This window comes from Tachyglossus aculeatus, chromosome 9 (genome assembly GCF_015852505.1).
Source record: "Tachyglossus aculeatus isolate mTacAcu1 chromosome 9, mTacAcu1.pri, whole genome shotgun sequence".
In the NCBI taxonomy this organism is placed as follows: domain Eukaryota; kingdom Metazoa; phylum Chordata; class Mammalia; order Monotremata; family Tachyglossidae; genus Tachyglossus; species Tachyglossus aculeatus.
Genome location: NC_052074.1, coordinates 30,947,098 through 30,975,010, shown reverse-complemented (window position 1 = coordinate 30,975,010; position 27,913 = coordinate 30,947,098). Strand labels below are relative to the sequence as shown.

At 42.6% G+C, this 27,913-nt stretch overlaps 1 protein-coding gene across 2 annotated transcripts in view; it reads left to right on the top strand.

Moving 5' to 3' along the window:
• KLHL29 (kelch like family member 29) overlaps positions 1-27,913 on the top strand; it is a 540,646-nt gene that overhangs the window by 177,039 nt on the left and 335,694 nt on the right. For both annotated transcript variants that reach the window (XM_038751895.1, XM_038751894.1), the window contains exon 3: positions 21,907-22,219. In XM_038751895.1, the coding sequence (XP_038607823.1) occupies positions 21,947-22,219 (273 nt within the window). In that variant the 5' untranslated portion in view covers positions 21,907-21,946. The remainder of the gene's footprint in view (positions 1-21,906; positions 22,220-27,913) is intronic.

Here is a 27,913-nt window from a genome sequence, read left to right as displayed (position 1 = left end):
TGGTGTGGCTGATATCATCCTAGTTGGTATTCTCCAGGACCATGATGCAGGAGCCAATGCCTAGCAAGAAAAACCACAAACAAATCTGCTCCAAATCGCACCAAACCCCCGTAGCCCAACAAGAAAACGGCACTATTATGGATAGATTATCTGGGCAAGATTTTTAAACAAGCAAGAAGTAAATTGTAATCAATATATTTGAGTGCTTACACTATGAAGAGCACTGTACTAGACGTTTGGGAGAGTACAGTACAACAGAACTGGTAAACATGTTCCGTACCTACAAAGAGCTTACAGTCTAGAGGGGAAATGGACATTAATAGAAATGAAGACAAATACATAATTGCGGTGGGACTGAAGGCAGGGTGAATAAAGGGTGCAAATACAAGGGCATAGATGTGCACATTGTAGTATGCAATTACCTTCCCACTCAAAAAAGGGACCACTAATGGTAAAATTTACAATTTCATCCACATGCAAACACAAAAACTGTCCTATTTTTGAAGAATCGGTAACTAGAGCATGCACTGTGCCAATTGTTGCCTGCCAGTTTCATGTGTTGACAATATATTTCATTTACTGTACTGATAGCTTATGAAGTGCCTTTCAGTGTATTCAGATCGTAGTTGATGTCCTTAAAGTCTGTCATCCAAATTGATAAAAAGCTTCACACGTAGTTATCCTGAGACGACATAGATTAGACTTGCAGCTTGGAGAGAAGAAATGAGGTGGGAAAAGCAGAAAATGGTAAATATTTGATGTCACTGAAGATTAACCTTCCCCGGAACACTTCTGAAGCTTACAAGTCCTGCAAATCGAAGTGACTGTTGCATTTAGAGTTCATGTTGAACGTAAGTCTTCAGGGGTACTGACATCTACTGAGTCACTTGGCGACTAGTGTCCAAGGTCAAGGAAGATATGTCCTGGAATACTGAGGCAGCCATGATTTCCTGAAAGGAAGATGATAACTTGTGATGTTCAGTAGCCTCTTGGTTTTTTTGCTGTTTTACACTTTCCAGAGAGTTTCTGAATTGGAAATGGATTGGAGAGGATTTGAGAGAACAAAAAGAAAGGAAGCATTAGTCTTTCCTGCTGGTGCGTTAGTGTTTGCATTTGGTCTATTCTGCATGACCAAAAGCACTGCACTTAATTCTGTTTGCTTTGTAATAATAATAATGACATTTGTTAAGCGCCTACTATGCGCCAAGCACTGTTCTAAGCATGGGGGGGGAGGGGTACAGCGTAATCAGATTGCCCTATGTGGGACTCACAGTCTTAATCCCCATTATACAGATGAGGGAACTGAGGGGCAGAGGAGTGAAGTGACTTGCCCAAAGTCACACAGCTGACAAGTGGCAGAGCTGGGATTAGAACCCATGACCTCTCACTCCCAAACCTGGGCTCCTTCCGCAGAGCCACGCTGTTTCTCTAATTGCTTCTCTTGTAGAAACTGACTGAGCCAGAAAGAGACTAGTGAAGTAGATTCTTAGATCAAATTACCTTGAAATTCTGGAGGAAGAGATAAGGAAGACAGACTGAAGACTCCTTATTGATAGAGAACATGTCTACCAAGTGTGTTGTCTTGTATTCTCCCAAGCGCTTAGTCCAGTGGCTCGATGCAGAGTAGGAGCCTCAATAAATAGCATTGATTGGTGAGGTTGGGGCTAAAATGACAATAATTGGAATGTAAGTAGAAAACCTTATCTCACTGATCTTTTACTACAACTCAACCCACATATTCCACTCCTCTAACACCCCAGTACAGTCCGTATTTTGATCTCATGAGCCTGTTGTTGGGTAGGGACCGTCTCTATATGTTGCCGACTTGTACTTCCCAAGTGCTTAGTACAGTGCCCTGCACACAGTAAGTGCTCAATAAATGTGATTGAATATAACCTGCTATAGATATTCTCTCTCGAGCTTGGAACGCCTTCCCACTTCATATCCAGCAGTCCACCACTCTCCCTAACTTCAAAATTCTCCTAAAAATCACATCTCCTAGAGGCCCTCCCCGACAAAACCCTTAATTTCCCTAATCTACCCTACCCTCTGGGTAAACTGTGCACTTGATACTCCCGGCAACCCCACAGTGTGTACGTAAATATTATTTTACTCTATTTCCCATCTCTGCAATCAATTTTAATGTCTCTTTCCCCCAGTAGATCATAAGCTCCTTGTGGGCAAGGAATGTTTCTACTAACTCTGCTACACTTTACAAAGTACTTAGTAAAATGCTCTGTACACAATAAGCACTCAATAAATATCATTGATTGGGCAGGGAACCTGTTTATCAAACCTGTTATATTGTACTTTCCCAAGAGCTTAGTACAGTGCTGTGCTCACAGTAAGTACTCAGTAAATATGATTGTTGTAAAAAAGAATAAGTTCCTTGGTTTCATAACTCTAGGCAATTTTTCTGGAGCAGATATATTTCAGCAATCACGGAGGTTTGACTTCATCGTTTTTGTACATGGGCTACTAATTTATACACAATTCATTCATATCATGTTTTATGGTTGTATTATGTAGGAAAATATAGTTTTCAGTATTTTTATAACCATAATAATGATTTTCATGGGTAATAACAGAACAAGTGCATAGTCAATAAGTCCTATGAGTAATCTGTCTTTAGACTGTGAGCCCCAAATTGGAACAGGGACAGTGTCTAACCTGATTATCTTAAATCTACTCCAGTGCTTAGTTAAAGGACAGTGCTTAGTGAAAGGACAGTGATCACTGTCTTCACTGTCTACAGGAGAACACAGTTTTTATTGTATAACCCACTTACCCTCTATGGTGTTTGCTGACTTAGCACTTATTTAACACCCTAAAAGGTTAAAAACAAAATGAGACACAAATCTACAGAAAGCTAGCATGTGGTGTAGGAAATCACTTTTCTATGTTTTTCTACAACATTCTTTTAACAAGTCAAAAGTGCATTTTCCAAAGTAGGAAATGATGCCTTCAGAGTTAAGTTAAAATGGGCAACATGAAGTCTATCTTTCTTCGGAAAGGCTGTTTCAACAGTCATATTTCAGGAACAATGTAGCTTCCTTTCATTCCTGACTTTAAGGAGAGCTCACTTTGAAGAATTCACACCTTTAACAAGGGAATCAGAAAACCGCTGCTGGCAGAACATTTTTGCATTACTGTAAAGTGGCAAAATTCTAAATAGGATCATTTACTTTCATAAGACCTAATGCCATTGACCGTAAATGCAATATTTGTGCAGCACCTTTAAAAAATTTCCAACAATCTTTAAACAAATGTTAATGCCCCATTTTTTTTTTATCTCAATCCTGGAATTGAATTATCCTCATCCTTGTCTTTTTTTTACCTTTTGTTTTCATCTTTCTTTGTCGCTAACCACCCCCCGCCCTTACTTTTAGATTGAGAGTCAGTCAACTGTATTTATTGAGCGCTTTTGTACTGAGAACTTGGGAGAGTACAATATAACAATAAACAGACACATTCCCTGCCCACAATGAGCTTGAGACCTTCTTGGGGGCCAAGGGAGGGTGTCATCACCTCATCTTTGGACAGTTGCCCCAGCATTTAGAACAGTGTTTGTGTACCTTGTGCATTTAATAAGCACTATTGCTAATACACTCCTTACAGCCTCAGAAACCACGATAGGACAAGACAGGGAGTTCTCCTCTAAATCTACTGGAGCTTCATCCTTCTAATCACCAGAGTTGAACAATCCAGGATTGTGGGAAACCAAGCAACCTCAGTCCATCTTCTACAATCCATCTTCATGTCCCTGAGCCTTCAATCCACCCATAGTATTTGAACTCTCACTACACTCATGCAAACACCTTCTGTGGTTCCCGCAACCTTCCCTGTTTGAAGGTGCTACTGATGGCTAGATCCTAGCCTAGCTAACAAGTGTGCCTAAAATGGTGGATTTGGGCCCAACTCTCTCTTCCCTCATAGTTTGCCTCCAGGCTGCCTTAAAGAGTCTACCCCATACAAGCTTTATCTCTGTTTTCAAGCCCATTCTGAGAGACCTGCTAGCTTATTTGGATTCCCAGCTCTTAAATGAATAGATAACCTAGCTCATAAAAGCTTTGCCCATACTTGGGCAAGATCCTAAAATCAATTAGTTTGTTATAAGCCATCTCTGGGAAGGGAAAGTAAACAATCAATCTGTGGTCTTTATCCAGCACTTACTGTGTGCCAAGCACTGTACTAAGTGCTTGGGAATACAATGCAACAGAGTTGGCAGACAGATAACCTGCTCACAGTGAGCTATATGGTTTTTTAGTGGTTCCCAAGCACCTGATGAAGTTCTGTAAGAAATACTTTAGTAATAATAATTCTTGTGATATTAAATGCTTATGTGCCCAGCACTGCAGCGGATTGAATACATTTAGATTCATTCATTCATCCATCTGATTGCATCTATTGAGCATTTGCTGTGTGCACAGCACTGTACTAATAATAATAATGGCATTTGTTAAGTGCTTACTATGTGCAAAGCACTGTTCTAAGCACTGAGGCGGCTACAAGGTGATCAGGCTGCCCCACGTGGGGCTCACACTAAGCGCTGGGGGGAGTACAATGCAACAATAAGCAGACATATTCCCTGCCCACAACGATCTTACAGTCTAGATCGGGTTTGGGGGGCAGGGGGTGGGGAGGGAGAGACAAACATTAATACAGACAAATTACAGATATGTACATAAGTGCTGTGGTACTGGGTGGGGCGGGGTCGGGGGAAAGAACAAAGGGAGCAAGTCAGGGCGATGCAGAAGGAAGTGAGAAGAGGAAAGTGGGGATTAAGTCTGGGAAAGCAACTTGGGGGAGATGTGCCTTCAATAATGTTTTGAAAAGGAGGAGAGGAATTGCCTGTCAGATTTGAGGAAAGAGGGCTTTCCAAGTCAGAGGCAGGATGTATATATGTTTGTACATATTTATTACTCTATTTATTTATTTATTTATTTATTTTATTTGTACATATCTATTCTATTTATTTTATTTTGTTAGTATGTTTGGTTTTGTTCTCTGTCTCCCCCTTTTAGACTGTGAGCCCACTGTTGGGTAGGGACTGTCTCTATATGTTGCCAATTTGTACTTCCCAAGCGCTTAGTACAGTGCTCGGCACATAGTAAGCGCTCAATAAATACGATTGATGATGATGATGTGGCTAAGGGTTGGCGACTAAGGTGAGATCGAGGCAGAGTGAGAAGGTAAGCACTAGAGGACTGAAGTGTGTGGGCTGGGTTGTAGAAGGAGAGTAGCATGATAAGGTAGGAGGGGGCAAGGTGATTGAATGTTTGAGAGCCAGTGGTGAGAAGTTTTTGATGTAGAGTTTTCTGAGGGGTGAAATGTCCTGAACGTTTTTGTAGAAAAATGGTCTGGGCAGTAGAGTTAAGTGTGGATTACAGATCACAGTCCCTCTCCCACATGGAACTCACAGTCTGAGGAGGAAGAATGGGTATTTAATCCCATTTTACAAATGAAGAAACTGAGGCACAGAGAAGATTAGTGACTTGTCTAAGGTCACACAGCCAGCAAGTGACAGAGCCAGGATTGGAATCTAAATCTCCTGACTTCCAGTCCTGTGCTCCTTCTGTTCGACTACACTGCCTCTTGGGACTTGCTCCTTCAGAAAGTTTTCTGCCCAGGATTGAAAGGACTCTGAGAATATGGAGGTTTCAAGTGTGAAAGTGAAGCGGGGTGGCAATAGGGAAAGAGAAAACGAATATGCAGTTGTCTTAAAGAAAGACCTAAAGGAAAAGCAATGGGCAAATGCCAAAAACTTGTCTCTCGGTAGCAGTGAGCTCAACAACCAAAGGGATTTAAGGAAGAACTAGGAAGGCTATGATTTGGGCAGTGCTTCTACCCACGCTGTCTGTGGTTAAATTATGGGACAATTCACCAAGGGCACCTGTAGTATAACAATGAATCAATCTGAAGAAATGCTGTACTTGAACATATTTTGTGGCCGAGAAGTTTCTCCATTCACCAGACGCTTGGTATTGAGTAGTTGACGTACATGCAGAGTGGGTTTAACCTTGATGGACAACAGACCTTCAGATGTAATTCTGTTGCTTCTCATTCCTTTTGATGTGTCTTTTTTCCTTACTCTGGGTGTATTTAAAGTAGCACTTCCAAGGGAAATGCACATTCCTCAGGTTAATGAATATGGGCTTTTGCTTAATCTTCTTATAATAAATGACAGCATATTAGAATTTCCCTCTTTTTTATGGTATTTATGTGCTTGCTATGGGTCATACACTGTACTAATTGCTAGAGTAGATATAAAATGGGGATTAAGACCGTGAACCCCACGTGGGACATGGACTGTGTCCAACTCATTAGCTTGTATCTACCTTAGGGCTTAGCAGAGTGCCTGGCACATAGGAAGCACTTAACACCACAATTATACAAGCTAATAAGGATGGACACAGTCCCTGTCCCACATGGGGATCACAGTCTTAATCCCCATTTTAAAGATGAGGTAATTGAGGCCCACAGAAGTTGGGTGACCTGCCCAAGGTAGCACAGAAGACAAGTGGCAGAGTCAGAATTAGAACCCAGGTCTTCCAGGCTTTCAGGCTCACACACTGTCCTCTAGGCCACCCGGCTTCTCCTCTAGACTATAAACTCCTTATGGACAGGGAACATGTTTGCTGACTCTTGTATTTTACACTACCAAGCACTTAGTACAGTGCTCTAGATACACTAAATGCTCAAATACCTTTAATCGATTTACTGATTTTCAACATACACAAGAGTATTCTTTAATTGTAAGTGAATAAACAAAATAATGATTTTCCCTGCGTGCATTACAGAACCCTGTACTGAGGAGAGAAAGATTTAATGCTCAAGATACTCCTGTGAATAATCTTAATTACAATATTCCTCTGTTTCTCCCTTATCAGCTAAAACAAACACACCTAGGAAATTCTACCTCCCCCTTTCCTGGGTTATGTGACTAACTGAAAACTGAACCCTGATTTTATGATAATTGATGTACTTATTTTCAATCTTCTTTTGGCCTATTGATTTTTTTTTTCTGCTTTTTGGAGGTGGGGCAGAGAGGTCAATGATATCCAAGGGCTTGTATTTTAGAGTTAATACAGATGCACTGATGGAAGGGTATAGTTTCTGACACCTTTTAGAGCTCATTTAGGCCTGTTCTACGCCATTAGTTCACATTGGGGTGTTTGAAGTCAGTTGCTTGGCTGCGATATTCTTAGGCCACAGGGAATTCTTCATTAGCAACTGTGCACAAGTGGCTAATTACTACCACAGGTCTGTTTGGCTACCATGCCAGAATTCATTAGGATTCATGAGAACTACCTTAAAGTCATCACCTAATGCTATTCAGAATCATTCAGATTCCTGGGGAGGCTGGGAGCCAATTTTACCTCTGCTCCCCTGAAGTTATTTTTTGAACACCAGGGCTTTGTCAATAGCTTCAGTGAGATTATGTTGGAAAAGCTCCAGGGAATTGATCATTAGCACTTCCGATAAGACACCCGAATTGCACCTCCCAAAGGGAGACTGAAATGCCATCCAGATGGCCAGGGGAGGACATTCATTTTCTCCCCTCTCTGGGTTCATGCCAAGGTTATATTTGCAGCAATGGACTGGCATAGCTTATTTCCAAACAACCAGAACTAACCGTCCTCTATCATTTCCTCACTACAAAATGGACTTTGAGTAAATCAATCAATCAATATTTATTGAGTGCTTACCGTGGGCAGAACGCATGGGAGGGTATAATATAACAAATTATAATAAGCTTAGAGTATGGACCTGGCTTGAGACCTTAAGTTTACATCTGCTGACATTGCAAGGAAAGATTCTCCATCATCAGGTTTCAAGTGTGAAAGTTATGTGGGGGACACCCTCCTCAGGACATTATTTCAACTGAATTTGAACCGTGGAATATGTGAACTCTAGGCATGCATTTTAGGTGATGACAGAGGAAATTTCCACCCTAAAAGGCTGGAGATCCTGACCCTTCTTCTGAAAATGGAGTACTTTCTCTTCCCTACTTAGAGATTTCTTTTGTTGGTAACAGTAAAGGCAGGATGTATCTCCTTCCACTGCCCCAGGAAAGGCAATGCCACCATGGCCACTCTAAAATTCTATAAACTGCAGAGGCCTAGAACCAAACTCTGTTTATACATTGGCCGACAGCCTTCCAACAAGATGGCAGGCAGCCTGGGGAAGCTGCTTCTAATTCCCAAAGTTTGTCATCATCAGTTTTCCCCAGCAAAGGACTATCAGTATCAACCAAAATCGGAATAATAGGCCCTCAGTGCTCCTCTGAGAAATTAGAAACTGGAGGAGAATAAATTTTAGAAATAGGATCTTGTGCAAATCACAGTGGAGAGAGAGACAAGTAGGTACTTATGGATCTCTTTCTCCAGAGTAAACCAAATTGTTTAAAGATGTTATCAGATGGAAAATTTTTATGTCTAAAACTATAGGTTCAGTGGGGTTCGTATTCCTGCTTTTCTTCTAAAACCACTTGTGGGATTGATACAGTTTAGAGAGGATGAGATTTTGTGTATGGATTTTTATATATTTGTGGGCAATATTAGAGAATTCTTTATTAATGTTCTCTGATGTGATCGATTTTTTTTTTCCCTTCAGCATGTATCTGGAATCATGCAAGCATAGCATACGTACGATAATTAAGATTCATCACATACCCTTTCTCATCTTCCATTTGATTTTACAAAAAGGCCTGCTTCTGGTTTCCTTCTTGCTTTCCTCTTGCTTAACTCCAGTCCCGTGGTAAGGTATTCACTTGAGAAGCAGCATGGCTTAGTGGATAGAGCACTAGCCTGGGTGTCAGAAGGACCTGGGTTCTAATCCTGACTCTGCCTCTTGTCTGCTGGGTGACTTTGGGCAACTCACTTAACTTCTCTGTACCTGTTACTTCATTTGTAAAAAAATGATTGAGACCATGAACCCCAATTGGGACATGGACGGTATCCAATCTGATGAACTTGTATCTACCCCAGAACTTAATACAGTGCTGGCACTGTTCCTTCCATTCCCATAAAAAATAATCAATTAGAGTGTGAGCCCCATGTGGGACAGGGACTGTGTCCAACCTGATTACCTTGTATCTACCCCAGTGCTTAGAACAGTGCTTGGCACATTGTAAGATCTTAACAAGTAGTATAATTATTATTGTCTCCGTTTCCACTTCTCTAACCCCTCTCTTTTCTATTCACAATTGAAGTCTTGCCCTCTTCACTCCATTAAGACCACTCCCAGGATACCCATGACCTCCTCATTGTCAAATCTAAGCAATCAGTCACTCAATCTATGGTATTTGAGCACTGACTATGTGCAGACTACTATACTAAGCACTTGGGAGAATACAAATACATTCGAATTGGTAGACACATTCCGTGCCTGACCATACCTTCAACATCTCAGCTGCCTTTGCCACTGCAGGCCAATTCCTTCTCTGGGAAGCACTGTCTAACAATGTTAGGTTATCTCCCAGTTCTCCTCTGAATTCGTCTTACTCTGTGTCTTTCACTGGCTAACTGTGGTTGTCCTTCAAGGCTTTGTTCTGGATCCTTTTCTCTTCTCATTTTACATTACCTCCCTTGGAAAACTCATCCACCACCATGGCTTCAACTACCAACGTCTTTATGGATGACTGTCCAATCCACCCTGCTAATCCTTACCTTTATTATCTCCAATCCCGTATTTCCTCCTGCCTCGAGGCCATCTCCCACATGTATGTCCAGCTGGAAGCTCAAAGGTGTAGATGTCCACAACTGAACTCATATTCCCATCCAGTTCTTTTCATCCACCTAATTTACCAATCACATTTGACAACACCACCATTCTCCCTGTCTCTCAAGCCTACAAACTTGGCATTCATCCTTTACTGCCCACCTCTCATTCAACCTCTATTTTCAGCCTGTTCCCAATTCTGTTGGTTCTTCCACAATATTTCCTGGGTTCATTCCTTCCACTCCATGTTGGACTGGGCACCTAACTTATGATTCCATTTTCTTTGTGTCCTGCCCATTCTATACTCTGACCTGACAATTTTTCTATAATCCAAGCTGAACACATGAACATGTAATCATAATAATAATGGTATTTGTTAAATTCTTCCTATGTGCAAAGCTGTTCTAAGCACTGGGGTTGATACAGGTAATCAGGTTGTCCCAGTGTGGAGCTCATAGTCTCAATCCCCATTTTATAGATGAGGTGACTGAGGCCCAGAGAAGTTAAGTGACTTGCCTAAAGTCACACAGCTGGTAAGTGGCAGTGCTGGGATTGGAACCCATGACCTCTGACTCCAGAGCCCGTGCTCTTTCCCTGAAGCCACACTGCTTCTCTTGAGCACATCCCACCACTCTTCAGAAATCTCAAATGCTTAACTATTCCTCTCTACATCAAACCTCTGGCTTTGGAACACTCATTTAATTTCCTCTCTCCTACTTATCCAGTCTTCTCTCCTTTTAAACACCAGCTTGAAATTTTTGTTCTTTTCAAGGAAACTTATCTGATGTCTTGTTCTTGTCTTCCTGTTACCTGACTCATGTGGGTGCCCTTCTTCCTACCTAGCTCGTCCATCTTCCTCCTGTATACCTAATGTATTTTTGTCACAGATTTATTTAGTGAGTGCTTATTGTGTGCAGATAACTGTGCTAAATGCTTGGGAGAATACAACAATAAATAAGCAAAGTCCTTGCCCACAACAAGTAGCTCCCTATCTAGATTGCAAACCCCTTACTCCTTCAGAGAAGAAATCATTCATTCACTTGGTCATTTATTGAGCACTTACTGTGTGCTAAGCACTGTACTAAGTGCTTGGGAGAGTACAGTTCAGCTCGTGGGCATGGAATGTGTCCATTTTTGGTGTATTATGCTCTTCCAAGTACTTAGTTCAGTGCTTTGCACACAGTAAGCACTCAATAAATATGACTGAATGAAAGACACATTCCCTGCCCACAATGAGCTCATAATCTCGAGGGGAAGGCAGGTATTAATATACATAAATAAATAGCATAATAAATAATTACAGATAATCATGTCTCCTAATCCTCCTGTACTCTGGCATATGCTTTGTACAGTGCTCATCACCCAATAAATGTTTAACAAATGTTAATGATTGATTAATGAAAGTTTCCCAGCCTGATAGACATTCAGCCCTTGAATACTGTATTTACCTGCATAAGTACCTGACATTTTCATATAATTTTTGCAACATTCAAAAAGGGATGTCTACCAACTCTGCTGTACTGTACTTTCTCAAGCGCTTACCATAGTGTGTGCTATATACAGTAAGCTCTCAGTAAATTCCTCTTTAAATTCCTCAGTAAATTCCACTTCACTCCATGAAATTTTAAACTTAACCCATGTCTTTATCTCCAATCACACGTAGCTATACTGTTTTAATATTTTTGAAACTTCAATTAGAGTAGGCATATTCGTGTCCTAAGTATACTTCATATTTGTGGTTAGAGTAAGTACCTGCGTTCTATTCCCAGCTCTAACACTTGTCTGCTGTGTGACCTTAGGATGGTCACTTAACTTCTCTGTGCCTCAGCTTACTTCATCTGTAAAATGGGGATTGATACCGTGAGCCCCATGTGGGATATAGACTGTGTCCAACCTGATTCGCTTGCATATACTCCAGCGTTTAGTACAATGCCTGACACATGGTGAGCAACTTAACAAAGACTATTAAATGTATTAGGTATACATATTTTATGCAAACACACATTAGACTCTAATCCTACACAGCTGGAAACAATCGAGTTGCTATCTTGAGAGGTGATGCTTCTCTGAAGTTGGCACTTTCTGTTTCATACCATTTCTCTCATTTTGTTTGGAAGGGGAAAATGTCACTGAGAAAGATGCATATAGATAAGTGACCTTTGTTTTGTATGCCTTTAATGAGGCTGAAATCCTGTGGCAGTACTTTGACTGCCAGAGAACTCATTATTCCCCTGTGTTTATAACTACAAGAACCAACAGGCACTTCATGGAGACTTAGACTAAACGAGATGTAGAATAAGTTTGAAGTAGCCAGACACGGGCTCAGACACTGGTAAATTTCTTGCAATAGGTTGTAATTATTCACTTTTGATTATAGAAATAAATATAGATCCAGAAAATAGGGAGAGCCTCCGCAAAGTAAACTCGGAAATCTGCTTAATTACCCTCCAAGGATCAGTGCCAAACGAACCACCAGAAGTTTGGGTCTTGTCAAGTGTTGAACTCCAAGCATCCCTCCCTCTGTCTGCAGATTGAATTCTTGCGGGGACTTGTCAGGCTATCACAACTGGGGTCTAATTTCATCGGAAGCAAATGAGGAAGCCAAACAACTTAAGGAAGGCAAAACAGTTAAAGAGACAGTGAAATATGGTCTCAAGGTGGGACAGTGGTGGATGGTAGGGAATTAAGCTCAGTAGAGAGACCGGCCTGACAGGAGACTGATAGTTCCCCTTGAGCATAGCTTCACCGAGGTCAGAATATCAAATGGCAGCTTCAGAAATCGACAGGGACCCTCCGTGGAATGAACACAGCGGTGCCACAGAAAACTCTCTTTCTGTGCACACGGTCACACTGTCAGAAGTGTCCTTTTAGAAAATGAAAGGTAGAAGAGCACGGAACACCTATCACCACCATTAGGCAGGGGAGGAGACAAGGGAAAGGTTATCTTGCCGTTGTTTGTCTTCTCCCTTTCAACACCTCCATGTGTGGTTCCCGGAAAAAGTGAAGTAACTTGGGCCCGGAAGTCAGGGGACCTGGGTTCTAATCCTGACTCCGCCAAATGTCTGCTGTGTGACCGTGGGCTTGTCCCTTAACTATGCTGTCCCTTAGTTACCTCGTCTTTAAAATAGGATCAAATCTTCCTCCCTGTGACAGTCTGTGAGACCCATGTGGTATAGGGATTGTATCCAACCTGCTTATTTTGTATCTACCTCAGTGCTTAGGACAATGTCTGGCACATAGTAAGCACTTAAGTATAATTTTAAAAAGTAATAATGTTCATACAGTCTCCTGGCAGTGGTTCTCCATTAGATAGCCACAGCTTTCCCCCGAACTCTTTCCTGAGTTAGCCACTTCATCCCTACACTACCGTCCTTAGATTCCAAGTTCTCAAATACTGGGGAGAGCCGAGACCAGAGGCTAGCAAATAGTTCTGTTGCATACAGTCTAAATATGATTTAGCTAGCAGGATATAGCCTGCTGAAGGCTTGGCTTTTTCCTGCTGGTAGCATTTAGGCTGGATTGGCCATGTATCCATTCTTCTCCCCTTCCAATGTTCCCACCCTTTGGCTTAGGGGCTAGTGCTCCACATATAAGAGCTCAATAAATGTGATTGAGTGAATGAAGTAAGAGCCTAAAGCAGCGTGGCTCAGCGGAAAGAGCACGGGCTTTGGAGGCCTAGGTCAGGGGTTCAAATTCTGACTCCGCCACATGTCTGCTGTGTAACATTGGGCAAGTTACTTAACTTCTCTGTGCCTCAGTTACCTCATCTGTAAAATGGGGATTAAGATTGTGAGCCCCCTGTGGGACAACCTGATCACCTTGTAACCTCCCCAGTACTTAGAACAGTGCTTTGCATGTATTAAGCACTTAGTAAATGCTATTATTATTATTAGTAGTAGTAGTAGTAAGGAACCAGTGCTAGGCAGAGATACTTTACAATCCAATGTTAGCATTATGCATGGCGATTGTCTCCATAATGATGATTATATTAATAATGATAATAGTGTTCTTTGTTAAGCAGTTATGTGCCAGGCACTTCTAAGTGCTGAGGCGAATACAAGCAAATCGGGTTGGACACAGTCCCTGCCCCACGTGGGGCTCAGAGTCTCAATCCCCATTTTGCAGATGAGGTAACTGAGGCCCAGAGAAATGAAGTGACTTGCCAAAGGTCACACAGCAAGGCAAGAGGCAGAGCTGGGATTAGAACCCATGACCCTCTGGTTCCTAAACCCTTGCTCTGTCCACTATGCCACACTGCTTTTCTCAGCATCAAGTGCTTACAATGTGCCAAGCCCTGTAGTAAGCAGTTAGATCAGACATGATCCCTGTCCCACGTGGAGTTCACAGTTCGAAGGGGGAGGGAGAGCAGGTATTGAATCCGCATTTTACAGATGAGTAAACTGAGGCACAGAGAAGTTAAGTGACTCATCCAGGGTCGCACAGCCAGCAAGCGGTGAAACTGGGATTGGAATCCAGTTCCTCTGACTTCCGGGCCTGTGCTCTTTCAATTAGGCCATGCTGCTTTCTTTTTCAGCATTATTCTACATTTCCCAACAGCCTGTGTTACGTGGGCATGAGGAAGGACACCTTTTCTTCCTCTGGTATTCACAGAGGGAAGAAAACCTTCTGGAAATTCTTCACTAGCAATTGTTTGGCAGGAGTCATACTTCCAATGATCCATGACCCAGGATCATGCCAAGGGCTCTATTTTTTTTAATTAACGAGTAACTTACCAAACTTCTTCCTGGTCATGAGGTTTTCTCCTACCCTCTCTACCTTCACTTCCTGCACCTCACATCCTCCGTCTGTTACATTTTACTGGATTTTTAAAAATAAGACCCACAATTTTCCTTCTACTTATAAACCATGTTGTCACTGTTGAACAGTTCTCAGAAAGGGGGGAAAAATCCTCTCTGCCAAAATGGTATTGGAGGATTTAGGCTTATATTCCTACAGAAAAAAAAAATATTCAGTCTTCTTCAAAGACTTCTTTATGAGGTTTTTTGTTTTTTTAATGAAGTCAGTTTCATTTTAAATTTTAAAACAGCGAGCCTGGGCCATATATAATTTGGGAAATCGATTTCTTCTGCTGTTTTCAGTTGATTATTAAATATGACCTTTTCTTGACCAAACTGCGAGAGGAATGCATTCATTTGGATTGTTTAGTTGGGAGAGTGGATTGAGTGTCTTGGGAGGCTTGGCATTTTGGTAATGTACACAGCAGTACAGCAATAGACATTGCTTTCTGCCCTTTCCCAGATTCCATGGTCTTAAAATAGATTATGCAATAGCTGGTATTGACCAACCCACTGAGAGATAATACAAGAAAATTCCTAAATGGGGGACTGAGGAGCTCTCCTGAGCTGTCCTTTTCACCATGGCGTAACAGATAGACTGTGGGCCTAGAAGTCAGAAGGTCATGGGTTCTAATCCTGGATCCGCCCCTCATCTGCTGTATGACCTTGAACAAGTCACTTCACTTCTCTTTGCCTCAGTTCCCTCATCTGTAAAATGGGGATTGAGACTGTGAGCCCCATGGGGAACAGGGACTGTGTCAACCTGATTTGCTTGTGTGCACCCCAGCGCTTCGTATAGTAGCTGGCACACAGTAAGCGCTTAACAAATACTACAATTACTATTATTAGCATTTATGATGCCGTTATGATCCTGATCAGATGGGAAAGAGTTCTTGAGTCAATATGCTTGCTCTTTCACTCCCTTCATCATCCTTTCCAAGACACTTTGCTTACGAGCCACCCGCTGCCCAACTTTGAGAACTAAAAGCGAGCTTGGGTTTACCCCCAATCCCAGTATGGGTGTCTTGAACATCAGTGTCAGGATATGATTGGCTCATACTAGCTCCCAGACACTTAGAATACTCAAATTGTTTGGAAATCTGGGTTTTCTAAATCAGAAACTCTTTGCCATGAAGCTTTTCCAGAAAACGCTATTCTCTTTGAGTAGAACTTGATAAATTGGTGATGGGTCTAGTGGCAGAGGTTGAGGGTTGAGAGAGACTCTGGATAGATGAAGTGCCAAGACTTTCTTTCCATGACTATAGACAGTGTAGGCAGGTAGCCTTTCTGCAAATAATCCAGGTTGCAATCTTGTATGGGGTAGACACCCATTGCCCCTGCTCCTTACCCACATTTGATTTGCAATGTCAACCAACTCAGTTTCGTTGTACTTTTGCTAGAATTTAGTACAGTGCTCTGCACTCATTAAGCATTCAAATATCATTGCTTGATTCCCTGTTTGATTCATTCATTTATTCATTCAATCATATTTATTGAGCGCTTACTGTGTGCAGAGCACTGTACTAAGTGCTTGGGAAGTACAAGTTGGCAACATATAGAGACGGTCCCTACCCAACAGCGGGCTCCCAGGCTAGAAGGGGGAGACAGACAACAAAGCAAAACATATTAACCAAATAAAATAAATAGAATAGTAAATACGTACAAGTAAAATCTGTACGAACATACATACAGGTGCTGTGGGGAGGGGAAGGAGGTAGGGCAGGGGGGATGGGGAGGGTGAGAGGAAGGATGACCTTACTATCAGCTTTAGAGCACTCAGTTTTCCCCTTATTTTATGTGAGTGATTTCCTTCTATTAACTAACACACTCGCTTTGCTCCACTAATGCCAATAACTCACTCTAACTCAATTTTGTCTATCTCCCTGCCTACCCCTCGCCCATGTCCTCTCTTTGGTTGGAACTCCCATTCCCTGCGTCGTTCTCCCTATCCATAGAGAATGCCAGAAAGATGTTCTGTCACTTTCAACCTTCAAGGCACAGTCTACACAAAATCTGGAGGGAAAATGTTACAGCATCAGCTAACCGCTCACTTGATGCACATATGGTGGATTAAAACTAAACTTTAAAGCCCTGAATCACCTTGTCCCCTCCTATCTTACCTCACTGATTTTCTACTACAACCCAGCCCACACAATTCACTTCTGTAATGCCAATCTATTCACTGTTACCTCGATCTTGTGTATCTCACCCCCAACTCCTCTCCCACATCCTGCCTCTTCTCTCCCCACCTTCAAAGCCTTATTAAAAGCATATCTTCTCCAGACTCCTTCCCCTATCAAGGCCTCCTTTCCTTTTCTCTCACTCCCTTTTGCATCATCCTTACACTTGGAGTTGCCCCCTTCATTCATCCATCGCTCAGCCCCAAAGCACTTCTGAACATATCTAATTTATTTATATTAATGTCTTTCTCCCCCTCTAGACTGTAAGCTCTCTGTGGGCAGGAAGCATGACTGCCAACTGTTATATTTTACTCTACCATGCTTAGTATAGTGCTCTGCACACAGTAAGTGCTCAGTAAATATAATAATAACTATGGTATTTGTTAAGCGCTTACTATGTGCAAATCACTGTTCTAAGCGCTGGGGAGGTTACAGGGTGATCAGGTTGTCCCATAGGGCGCTCAAAGTTTTAATCCTCATTTTACAGATGAGGTAACTGAGGCCCAGAGAAGTTACGTGACTTGCCCAAAGTCACACAGCTGACAGTTGGCAGAGCAGGGATTTGAACCCATGACCTCTGACTCCAAAGCCTGGGCTCTTTCCACTGAGCCACGCTGCTTGAAGCAGAAACCTTAAGGAGGGCATGGGGAATGTGGAGGGAATATGGGAGATGACAGAGGTATGAGAGAGACTTATTTGGGGCTGATTTTTCCCATTAACTGAACTTCTTCCAGTGAAGTGCACTACAACAAGTGGAAGCTCAGTAAATCTTACTCCTTACACTTCACTTTCTGATGTTTCCCTCCTCTCTGGGCTCATCTAGCTCATCTAGACTGTGAGCCCGTTGTTAGGTAGGGACCGTCTCTGTATGTTGCCAACTTGTACTTCCCAAGTGTTTAGTACAGTGCTCTGCACACAGTAAGCGCTCAATAAGTATGATTGAATGAATGATGAATGAATCTAGCAACCTGCCTCTAACATGAAGATCTGTTGGCCAATGAGTAACAATCTATCCTCTCACCCAAACCCTGTCCTCCACCTGACTTTCCCATCACTGTAGATGGGACCATTCATTCATTCATTCGTATTTATTGAGCACTTACTGTGTGTAGAGCACTGTACAAAGCACTTGGGAAGTACAAGCCGGCAACATATAGAGACGGTCCCAACACCAGGCTCACAGTCTAGAAGGGGGAGACAGACAACAAAACAAAACATGTAGACAGGTGTCAAAATCGTCAGAACAAATAGAATTAAAGCTATATGCACATCAGTAACAAAATAGAATAGTAAATATGTACAAGTAAAATAGACTAATAAGTCTGTTCAAATATATATACAAGTGCTGTGGGGAGAGGAAAGAGGTAGGGCGGGGGGATGGAGAGGAGGAAAGGAAAAAGGGGGCTCAGTCTAGGAAGGCCTCCTGGAGGAGGTGAGCTCTAAGTAGGGCTTTGAAGGGAGGAGGAGAGCTAGCTTGGCGATTGTGTGGAGGGAGGGCATTCCAGGCCAGGGGAAGGATGTGGGCTGGGGGTTGATGCTGGGACAGGTGAGAATGAGGTACAGTGAGGAGGTTAGCGGCAGAGGAGCAGAGGATGTGGGCTGGGCTGGAGAAGGAAAGAAGGGAGGTGAGGTAGGAGGGGGCGAGGTGATGGACAGCCTTCCATCCAAACTGCTACCTTGTTAATGCAGTCACTCATCCTATCCCACCTGGGTTACTGCATCAGCCTCCTTGCCCCCAGCCTCCTGTCTTTCCCCACTCCAGTCCATACTTCATTCTGCTGCCCTGACCATTTTTCTACCTCACCTTCTACTACAACCTTCTTCTCACTGTGCCTCAATCTTGTCTACCTCATCACAACCCCTGACTGTAACTCTGGCCTGGAATCCTCTTCCTCCTCAAATCCAGAAGACAGTTACTCTCCCCCCACCTTCAATAAGGCACAATTCCTCCAAGAGGCCTTCCCAGACTAAGCCCCTCCTTTCCTCTTCTCCCACTCCCTTCTGCGTCACCCTTCTTGCTCACTTTGCTCTTCCCCCCGCCACACCACAGCACTTATGCACATATCTGTAATTTATTTGTATTGATGTCTGTCTCTCCTCTCTAGACTGTAAGCTCATTGTTGATAGGGAATGTGTCTGTTGTTATATTGTACTCTTCCAAGTGCTTTGGATAGAGAGGAAAGGGCTAAGTCTGGAAATACTGTGGAGGAACAAGAATGTAACAGACTGGTTGTGGAGGTTGAAAGATTGGGAAGAGTCAAGGATAATGCCAAGGCTGCAGGCTTCAAATATAGGCTTATTTTATCTACCTCAGTGTTTAGCACATTGTAAGCACTTAACAGCTACCACAACTATTATTATTGTGGTTATGGAAATAAAATTATTAGTGACCTTGAAGTGGTCCAGGGAATGAAGGGGGTAAAAATCTGACTGTAGAGGATCAAGAATGGAGTGAGAAGAGGAAGCAGAGGCATACAATAATAATTATATAATAATAATGATGGCATTTGTTAAGCACTTACTATGTGCAATGCACTGTTCTAAGCACTGGGGAGGATACAAGGGATTCCCACTTGGGAATCACAGTCATCATCCCCATTTTACAGATCAGGTAACTGAGGCACAGAGAAGTTAAATGACTTGCCCAAAGTCACACAGCTGACAACTGCCGGAGCCGGGATTTGAACCCCATATGAACAGTTTGGATGTGAATAGCAGGAAGGAGAAGGGGAGAAAGCTATATGACATACATCGATCCAAAATTTAGTTTTGAAAGCAGATAGTAGATTTTCTCCTAAGAAGTGGCAGGGAAGAATAAGCATATGGATGTGGGGTGGGGGTGTGTGGAGCTAGATTGTTAAGGAGACTATTTTAGGGATTTCATGCCTGATGGTTTAGATTTTCTCAACAAAACAGTTGACAGGGTTTGTTTTAATGATATTCTTCAAGCTCTTCGTACGTGCCATACACTGTACTAAGCACTGGGGAAGATACAAGATCAAGTTGCACACAATCCATGTCCCACATGGGGTTCAGTCTTAATCACCATTTTAAGTTGGAGGGAACTGAAGCCCAGAGAAGTTAAGTGATTTATCCATGGTTACACAGCAGGCAAGTGGTGGAGCTGGAATTAGAACCCAGGACCTCCAACACCCAGACCGTTGCTCTACCCACTGCAACACACTGCTTTATATGATATTAAATTGAGGGGAAGTGGGATGGCTGAGGGTTTCCTAAGAGCATTAACAGTCTAGGGTAGTAGAAGTAGAGAAGCAGCATGGTTCAGTGGAAAGAATGTGGGCTTTGGAGTCAGAGGTCATGTATTCAAATTCCGGCTCTGCCAACTGTCAGCTGTGTGACTTTGGCAAGTCACTTAACTTCTCTGTGCCTGTTACCTCATCTGTAGAATGGGGATTAAAACTGTGAGCCCCCTGTGGGACAACCTGATCACCTTGTAACCTCCCCAGTGCTTAGAACAGTGCTTTGCACATAGTAAGCGCTTAACAAATACCATCATTAGTAGTAGTAGTAGTAGTAGTAGTAGGTCAGGGGGTGGAAGTGGTCATCGATGAGGTTGGAAAAGTCACGTGGGATAGATGAGAGGGCGTAGTTATATGGCTAAAAATGAATTTCAAGTGGTCTTGATGTCCGAATTTCTTCCTACATCAACGAGATTCAAATTGTTCTTCACTTAACAGGAAGCCTGCAGTGTTTTGTGTGGATATATGAGTTATTCTTGCAGATGCGAATGCTGTGTTCAAGAACGGGGTTAAAGATGGATGAGGGTACCGTAGACATCTGACTTACCAGGTGTCTGCCCCTGCAGAGGCTGTGCAGGGGTGTTCTGTCCGTAACCACCCATCAAATGTCCCTCTATATCTGTCAGGCAAGACGGCATGGATTACTCAGGGCAAACCATCACAAGTAGTGGAAAAAATAACTCTAATGCACGTTTTTTTGCCAGTGGCCTGTCCCATTTCAGAAACACTAAGCCAAATAAATAGGCAGATCTGGATGTTGATTGCTAGATTACTAAGGGGCAGCAGTCAGATTGGAGGGTGTATTGCTCACCCCCAAAGGGGTAAGAGGTTCCCTAAGCATCACTTGTTTCACTAAACTCAAAACTGGTTCCTCTTAGGTCCATGACTGATGGTGTTTAATCTTTTGGGACAATGTCACATCTGATCTTTAAAGAAGTATGCTGATGCGTGGGTAAAATTTCACTGTCAGCAGCATCATTTTGGAAACCAAAGGGAAACTAGACTGTTACTGATCCCTGTGCGGTTGCTACTTTGCCATCTTGCTTGGTTTCCCAAATTGCTAATGGATTTGTCATAATCCCAGCTCCGCCACTTGTCTGCTGTGTGACCTTGGGCAAGTCATGTAACTTCTCTGTGTCCCAGCTGTAAAATAGAGATTGAGACTCTGAGCCCCATGAGAGACTCTGAAACTTTGTCCAACCTAATTTGCCTGTTTCCATCCCAGCACTTACTACAGTGCCTGGCACATAGTAAGTGCTTAACAAATACCACAATTACTATTATTACGAGAAGCAGCATGGCTCAGTGGAAAGAGAGTCAGAGCTCAGCTTGGGAGTCAGAGGTCGTGAGTTCTAATCCCGGCTCCGCCATTTGTCTGCTGTGTGACCTTGGGCAAGTCACTTAACTTCTCTGGGCCTCAGTTACCTCATCTGCAAAATGGGGATTAAGCCTGTGAGCCCCTGTGGGACAACCTGATTACCTTGGATCTACCTCAGCGCTTAGAACAGTGCTTGGCACATTGTAAGTGCTTAACAAATACCATCATTATTATTACTATTACCGGATGAATGACAAGTACAATGACAAGTAGGAGAAGCAACGTGGCTCAGTGGAAAGAGCACGGGCTTTAGAGTCAGAGGTCATGGGTTCGAATCCCGGCTCTACCACATGTCTGTTGTGTGACCTTGGGCAAGTCACTTAACTTCTCTGAGCCTCAGTTCCCTCATCTGTAAAATGGGGATTAAGACTGTGAGCCCCACGTGGGACAAACTGATCACCTTGTATCCCCCCAGCGCTTAGAACAGTGCTTTGCACATAGTAAGCGCTTAACAAATGCAATTATTATTATTATTAAGTACAGTCCAATTTTCCTTCCTAACCATATACAGGAGTGGTATTTTTTTTTTGGAAACTGTCACCAATCCCCATCTCTTTATTTTCCATCAGCTTCGAGTCTCCCTGTGAGAAGCTGCCTCCCTCCACCGAGATGTCCCGGCATCACAGCCGCTTTGAAAGAGATTACCGTGCCAGTTGGGAGCGCCGGGAGTGGACGTCGAACGGTGCCCCGGCCAACACAAGCAACTGCAACAGCACAGCCAGCAATAACGGCGTCAACAACCTCAACATCCGACCTGGGCTCCTGCCCCTGCCCATCGTCCCCTCCCGACTCCCGACTCCTGCCACGGCCACCTGCACCACCGTGAGCAGCGAAGCCATCCCTAGTCTTGTGGCCAGCTCGACTCCCGTGTCCACCACCAAGGTAAGACTCACGGTTTCGCTTAGCACGGGGGAGGCCGCTGCCTAGCCAGAGCCGACTCATGAAGCAGAAGTCGCTGTCCTCTCCCTGAAAGAGGACAGAGATCGGGGTGATGAATGACCAAACCTTGTGTATGGCCACGGTATCTAATAGCAATGCATGGCCCACTTTGTTCTTCCACAGGTGGATATGGTTTTGTGCTTTCAAAGCGTATATTTCTGGTTAAAGTTCAGGCTTTCTCTAGGAGGATGTGGTTTTGTGTTTTTCTAAAGAGTAGATTCTTGGTTAAAGCTCAGTCTTTCCACGGGTTGGATAGAGTATTGTGGTTTTCTAAAGAGCAGATTTCTGGTTAAAGTTCCGTCTTTCCACAGGTGGCTATGGTTTTGTGTTTTTCTAAACAGCAGATTTCTGGTGAGGAAAAAATGAGAATTTCTCCATGTGGCAGGTTGTACTTAGCCAGTGAGGGGTTTCCCTGGAAAAGCTTCCACCAAGTGAGCTTCAAGTGTTCAGAGACCCTCTTCTGGAAGTTGTCCTTTCACGTCTATCTTCTGAAGCAGGAATGTGGAATTGTAACCCCATCTGTTTGACTGGAAAGTTGATATTCCTAATTGTTGAGTGGGAGACACTCATTGAGGGCAACACTGAGTCTTCACCTCACGCAAGCCAACCTCATTTCATACGCAGAGCCCGGGTTGACCTCTGGTAACCTCTGCAACTGTTTTCTCGATACTCTTCTAAGGCTGCTTGAGGGGCAAGTCACCATGGAGCTATTAGCATCGCTGAGATGAGGTCAGGACACTGGCTAATGAAAACCTGTCTAAAAACAAGGAGAATTTAGCCAAACGGTAACCAAAACCAGTGAACTCTTTCCCTTTCTGTTTATTCTCCTGAGGACATTCTGTGAGTTTCCTTTGACTACTTTTCTTTTTAGGTCTGCTTAGCAGGAGTTTCCTATTCAGCCGAGTGTTTGTTTCTATTTCTTTTTTGTCTCTCTCTCTCTCTCTCTCTCTCAAAATGAAAACTTATTAGGGATCTTAAAGCGGATAAAGAATATCAACGTTGGCAATTATTCAGATGCCCGGAAAGAGAACCAGATGCATTGCCGATAGTGTATTTATTTTTTTATTTTTTTTTCTTTCAACTCGTTTCATTTTAGTTACTGCCCGTGCCAAATAAAGCAGACTCAGACAGGCTGAAGGAAGGAGGGAGGAGAGACAATAAAGTTATTTAAAGGAACGAGGAACATGGTGAACTTTTACTGTAATGCCCTAGTTATTGATTTTTTTTTTCCACATTGGAAGCAAACACAAGGTCAGCACTGAATATGAAAGCATTAGGCCAAGGTTCACAGAGGCCAACACAGAAAGGTGTTAAGTACAATGTGAATTAGCGTGATGACAATTAAACTACTCCCTTTCTAAAAAAAGTCGATGAATTTCCAGATGCCTGACGTGAAAGCACATGTGTTGTGGTCATTTCTGATACAGAAAGGTTATAGGGCCAATTTGAAGCCAGCATGCTCTGACTTCTGTATCTGAGTGTTGAGTCCAGCTGTTGGTTGTTGTTCAGTTCTTCATTCCAGATGGTGAACCACCGCATCGAATCTTAGTCACTGTAATTTTCAGTGTGCTTCTAAATGGGAGAAAGAGGAACCAAAATTATCCTAAGACATTTTTAAATGATAATCATCAGCTACTACCTGGGTGAATTTTTACTGGAGAACTGTGATCCTGGCAGGGCCCTAGGCAGACCAGGGGAACGTACTGGGGAATTTTGGCATATCAGAGATCCTTTCCAGGAAAACTGATCCCACCACTGGGGTGGTCTCCTGCCCCTTTCCAATAAATTCTGTCATTTATCAGCCATGTCTAAAAGTGAAACCAGATGGGTTGAAAGGAAACAGTCATAGAAACCAAAACTGGAGAGGGGGAAATCTAAGATGTCTTCGTGAGGAGGGAAGCGAGCATAAGTTTGAACAGAAGAAAAGTACCATGACGAGTGGTTAACAAATTTCTTCTCCCAGTTTGGATCCCATGAGCGCATTATTTTTTGTTTCTATTAATAAGATGCTTTTGTTTCCTGGATTCATCGACTTATGTCTTTAAAAAATATTACCTTGGTGATTTTTCAAGTATTCAGATATAGTGATAGTAATTTGTTAAAATCAGATTTTAAAAAATCAATTATGGTTGTCAGACCAGTGATCAAGTCAGTCCAGAACTCATTCTCTCTAGTAGTGCAACAGAATACTTAAGTGAACCATCCTGGTGTTTAGAGGTGGACTCTTGACAACCTTCATTTTCCCCTCAGAGCCCTCACTTTGCCTCTAGAGACCATTATAGATTGCATATCTGAATCCGTCTTGAGCCTACTGACATTTTCTGTCCATCCAATTTTCTTGGGTAACACCTTCCAGCTTCTTACCACCCCTTTTGTTTATTCTGAATCTATCCCCTTCAAGTTTCAGTGAGTAGTAGAAACCTCAAAAGGTCATCTTGTTCAGCACCCTGTCTCCAAACAAGTGAATAACTAAATCGTTGGTTAACTTGATCTCCCTGCACAGAGAGAAACTTTAGTTAAGGTTCTTTAAGCACAGAGGACCACCTTCCATGATTCCCTTTTTTGTGGTTTATCACCTTGATTACCAAAGAGTTATGAAGTGTACAATCTAAAATCACTCCTTTATTTTTCCTTTTGCTGCTGTAATGATAATACTGGGGAGGGTACAAGGTGATCAGGTTGTACCACATGGGGCTCACAGGCTTCATCCCCATTTTACAGATGAGGTAACTGAGTCACAGAGAAGTGAAGTGACTTGCCCAAAGTCACACAGCTGACAATTGGCGGAGCCGGCATTTGAACCCGTGACCTCTGACTCCCAAGCCCGGGCTCTTTCCATTGAGTCACGCTGCTGGTCTAGGAATAGCCTCCTCCTCTTGAGGCTCCACTCTTCTCTGTGATAGCAGAAAGGGAAGAGGGGAGCCTCTGGAAAATCTCCAGCTTCTCCTTTGTCCTCTGGGTCTGTCACACTCGTAGAGGATTTACATAAATTTGGCAGAATTGGCTCTGCAAATCTTCTGGTGATTTTTTTTTTTTTTTAAAGGTGATTACAAGTTGAGAAATGTTTGTTTCAGTACAATATCTAGGTTTGATCGTTAGGTTAAAGATCAATAATGATCAAACTGATGCCATTTCCACTTTCTGAAAATGGCAGTGACATCAATCAATCAATCAATCGTATTGATTGAGCACTTACTATGTGCAGAGCACTGTACTAAGCACTTGGGAAGTACAAGCTGGCAACATATAGAGACAGTCCCTACCCAACAGTGGGCTCACAGTCTAGAAGGGGGAGACAGAGAACAAAACCAAACATACTAACAAAATAAAATGAATAGAATAGATAGGTACAAGTAAAATAAATAAATAGAGTAATAAATATGTACAAACATATATACAGGCATCTATCATGCATATATACAGACATCTGCCTGTTTTCCAACTTTCTGGGACTTCTGACCCCCTCTCAAAGTAGCTGGTGGTTGTGCACTAACATTTCTTTGCGGAGAATTTACTGTTTAATGAGAAGCCTTGAGATTTCCTAAAACCACTTTGTGTGAAGAATTGCTCAGTTTCAAATGTAGCTCTGCACCTTTTTTGATAACTATGGTTTATTATTTTTATTGTTATTATTATTATATTTGTTAAATGCTTACAATGTCCATGCACTGTTTTAAGCACTGAATCAGACGCAAAGTTTCTCAGGTTGCGCACAGTCCCTGTCCCACATGGGGATCACAGTCTGAAGGGGGAGGGAGAACTGGTAATAACCCTTTTCCAAATGAGGAAACTGAGGCACAGAGAAATTAAGTGACTGGCCAAAGGTCTCACAGCAACCAAGTGGCAGAGGTGGGATTAGAATGCAAGTTCTCTGACTTCCAGGGCCTTGATCTTTCCATTAGACCATGCTGATTCAAGATTTTTAGTCAGAGATATTGATTTTTTATCATCCGATTGTAATTTTTAATTTATTAAAGATTTGTTAGATTCCCAAAGAGGAGGCAAAAGTAGATGCTTTTATTGCTTTTAGTTATTTCTGCATTAATTTTCAACACGCCTTCCCTGGAAGATGAATTGGTTCTTCGGGCCAGGGTTGGGCCGCATGCATTTAAAGATTTAAAGATGGGGTGGTTCCAAGGTTATGTGTCTGAGAGAGCAGATGAAACTAGGACTGCTTGTGTGATGTGATTTATGGAAGAGGTGGGGAAAAGCAGGGTGAGAGGAGAGGGCACGGAGATGGCCGTGAAGTGGCTGAAAGAGAGCAGAGAATTAATTTTTTTTGAAACTTGTGGAAAGACAAGTCAGGTGGGTTTGGGTTAGGGTGCAGTTTTTAAAAAGCAGAAGCTGATGGGAAAAGAGTCAACTATCCAACAAGCATGAACCCTGCATAAATCTCCCTCCTACAACAACATCCATGCTCTCATCCTTCTCTGCCAGCTCTCGAGGAGATTTAATACAATCATATAATAATTGTTTAATACAATAATAATTGTGGTATTGGTTAAGCAGTTATTCTGTGCCAAGTTCTGTAATCAGCATTAAGATGCAAGTCCCTGTCCCACATGGGGTTCACAGGCTAAGTAGAAGGGGAAATAGGTATTTCATATCCATTTTACAGATGAGAAAAATGAGGTGCAGAGAAGTTGAAGGACTTGCCTAAGATCATACTACAATCAAGTAGCCGCGGTCCTCTGACTCCAAGGCCTATGCTCTTTCCAGTAGACTATTCTATTTCTGCCTAACTGCTTTCAAAATCTATCCTCTCCATCTGAACCGGTGACCCTGTCCCTTCTCACCTTCTAAAAAGAATCTTCTTCCCAGCCTGACTACCATCTTTAGCCATTTACTCTCTGACTCCTTTCCCTCTACCTTCAAAGATGCTTACTTATCTCCTTCTCATTAAAAAAAAAAATCTGAACCTCACTGAACCCAGCTATCACCTCATCTCTCTGCTCCCATTCCTGCCCACAATCCTTGAATATGCTCACTGCCTCAACTTTCACTCCGAAAACTCCCCTCTTTGGCTTTCTACAATCTGATTTCTGTCCCTTTTATGTCACTGAGATCACCCTTTGCAAGGTCACCAGTGACCTCTCTGCTGATCTCCCTACCTTCATTCTCTTCATGTTTCCCTTTGCTGCCAGGATCTATACTTGTATTGTACTGAATTGTACTTTACAAGCATTTAGTACAGTGCTGAGCACACAGTAAGCACACAATATGTACGATTGAATGAATGAAAGGATCATTTTTCCAAAATGTCCTTCTGCCCATAACTCTCTCTTCCTCAGAAACATCCAATGGCTGCCCATTCCTTTCCACATCAAGATGAAATGTCTGACCAGTGGCATTAAAGCACTCAAAACAGCTCCTTCTCCTGTGCATTATAAGATCATCCTGCACACTCTAAGCTTCTTTATAAAAACTGGATTTAAGTGCTTAGTATTCATTCATTCATTCAATTGTATTTATTGAGCGCTTATTGTATGCAGAGCACTCTACTAAGCGCTTGGGAAGTGCAAGTTGACAACATATAGAAACGGTCTCTACCCAACAGCAGGCTCACAGTCTAGAAGGGGGAGACAGATAACAAAACAAAACATATTGACAAAATAAAATAAATGGGATAAATATGTA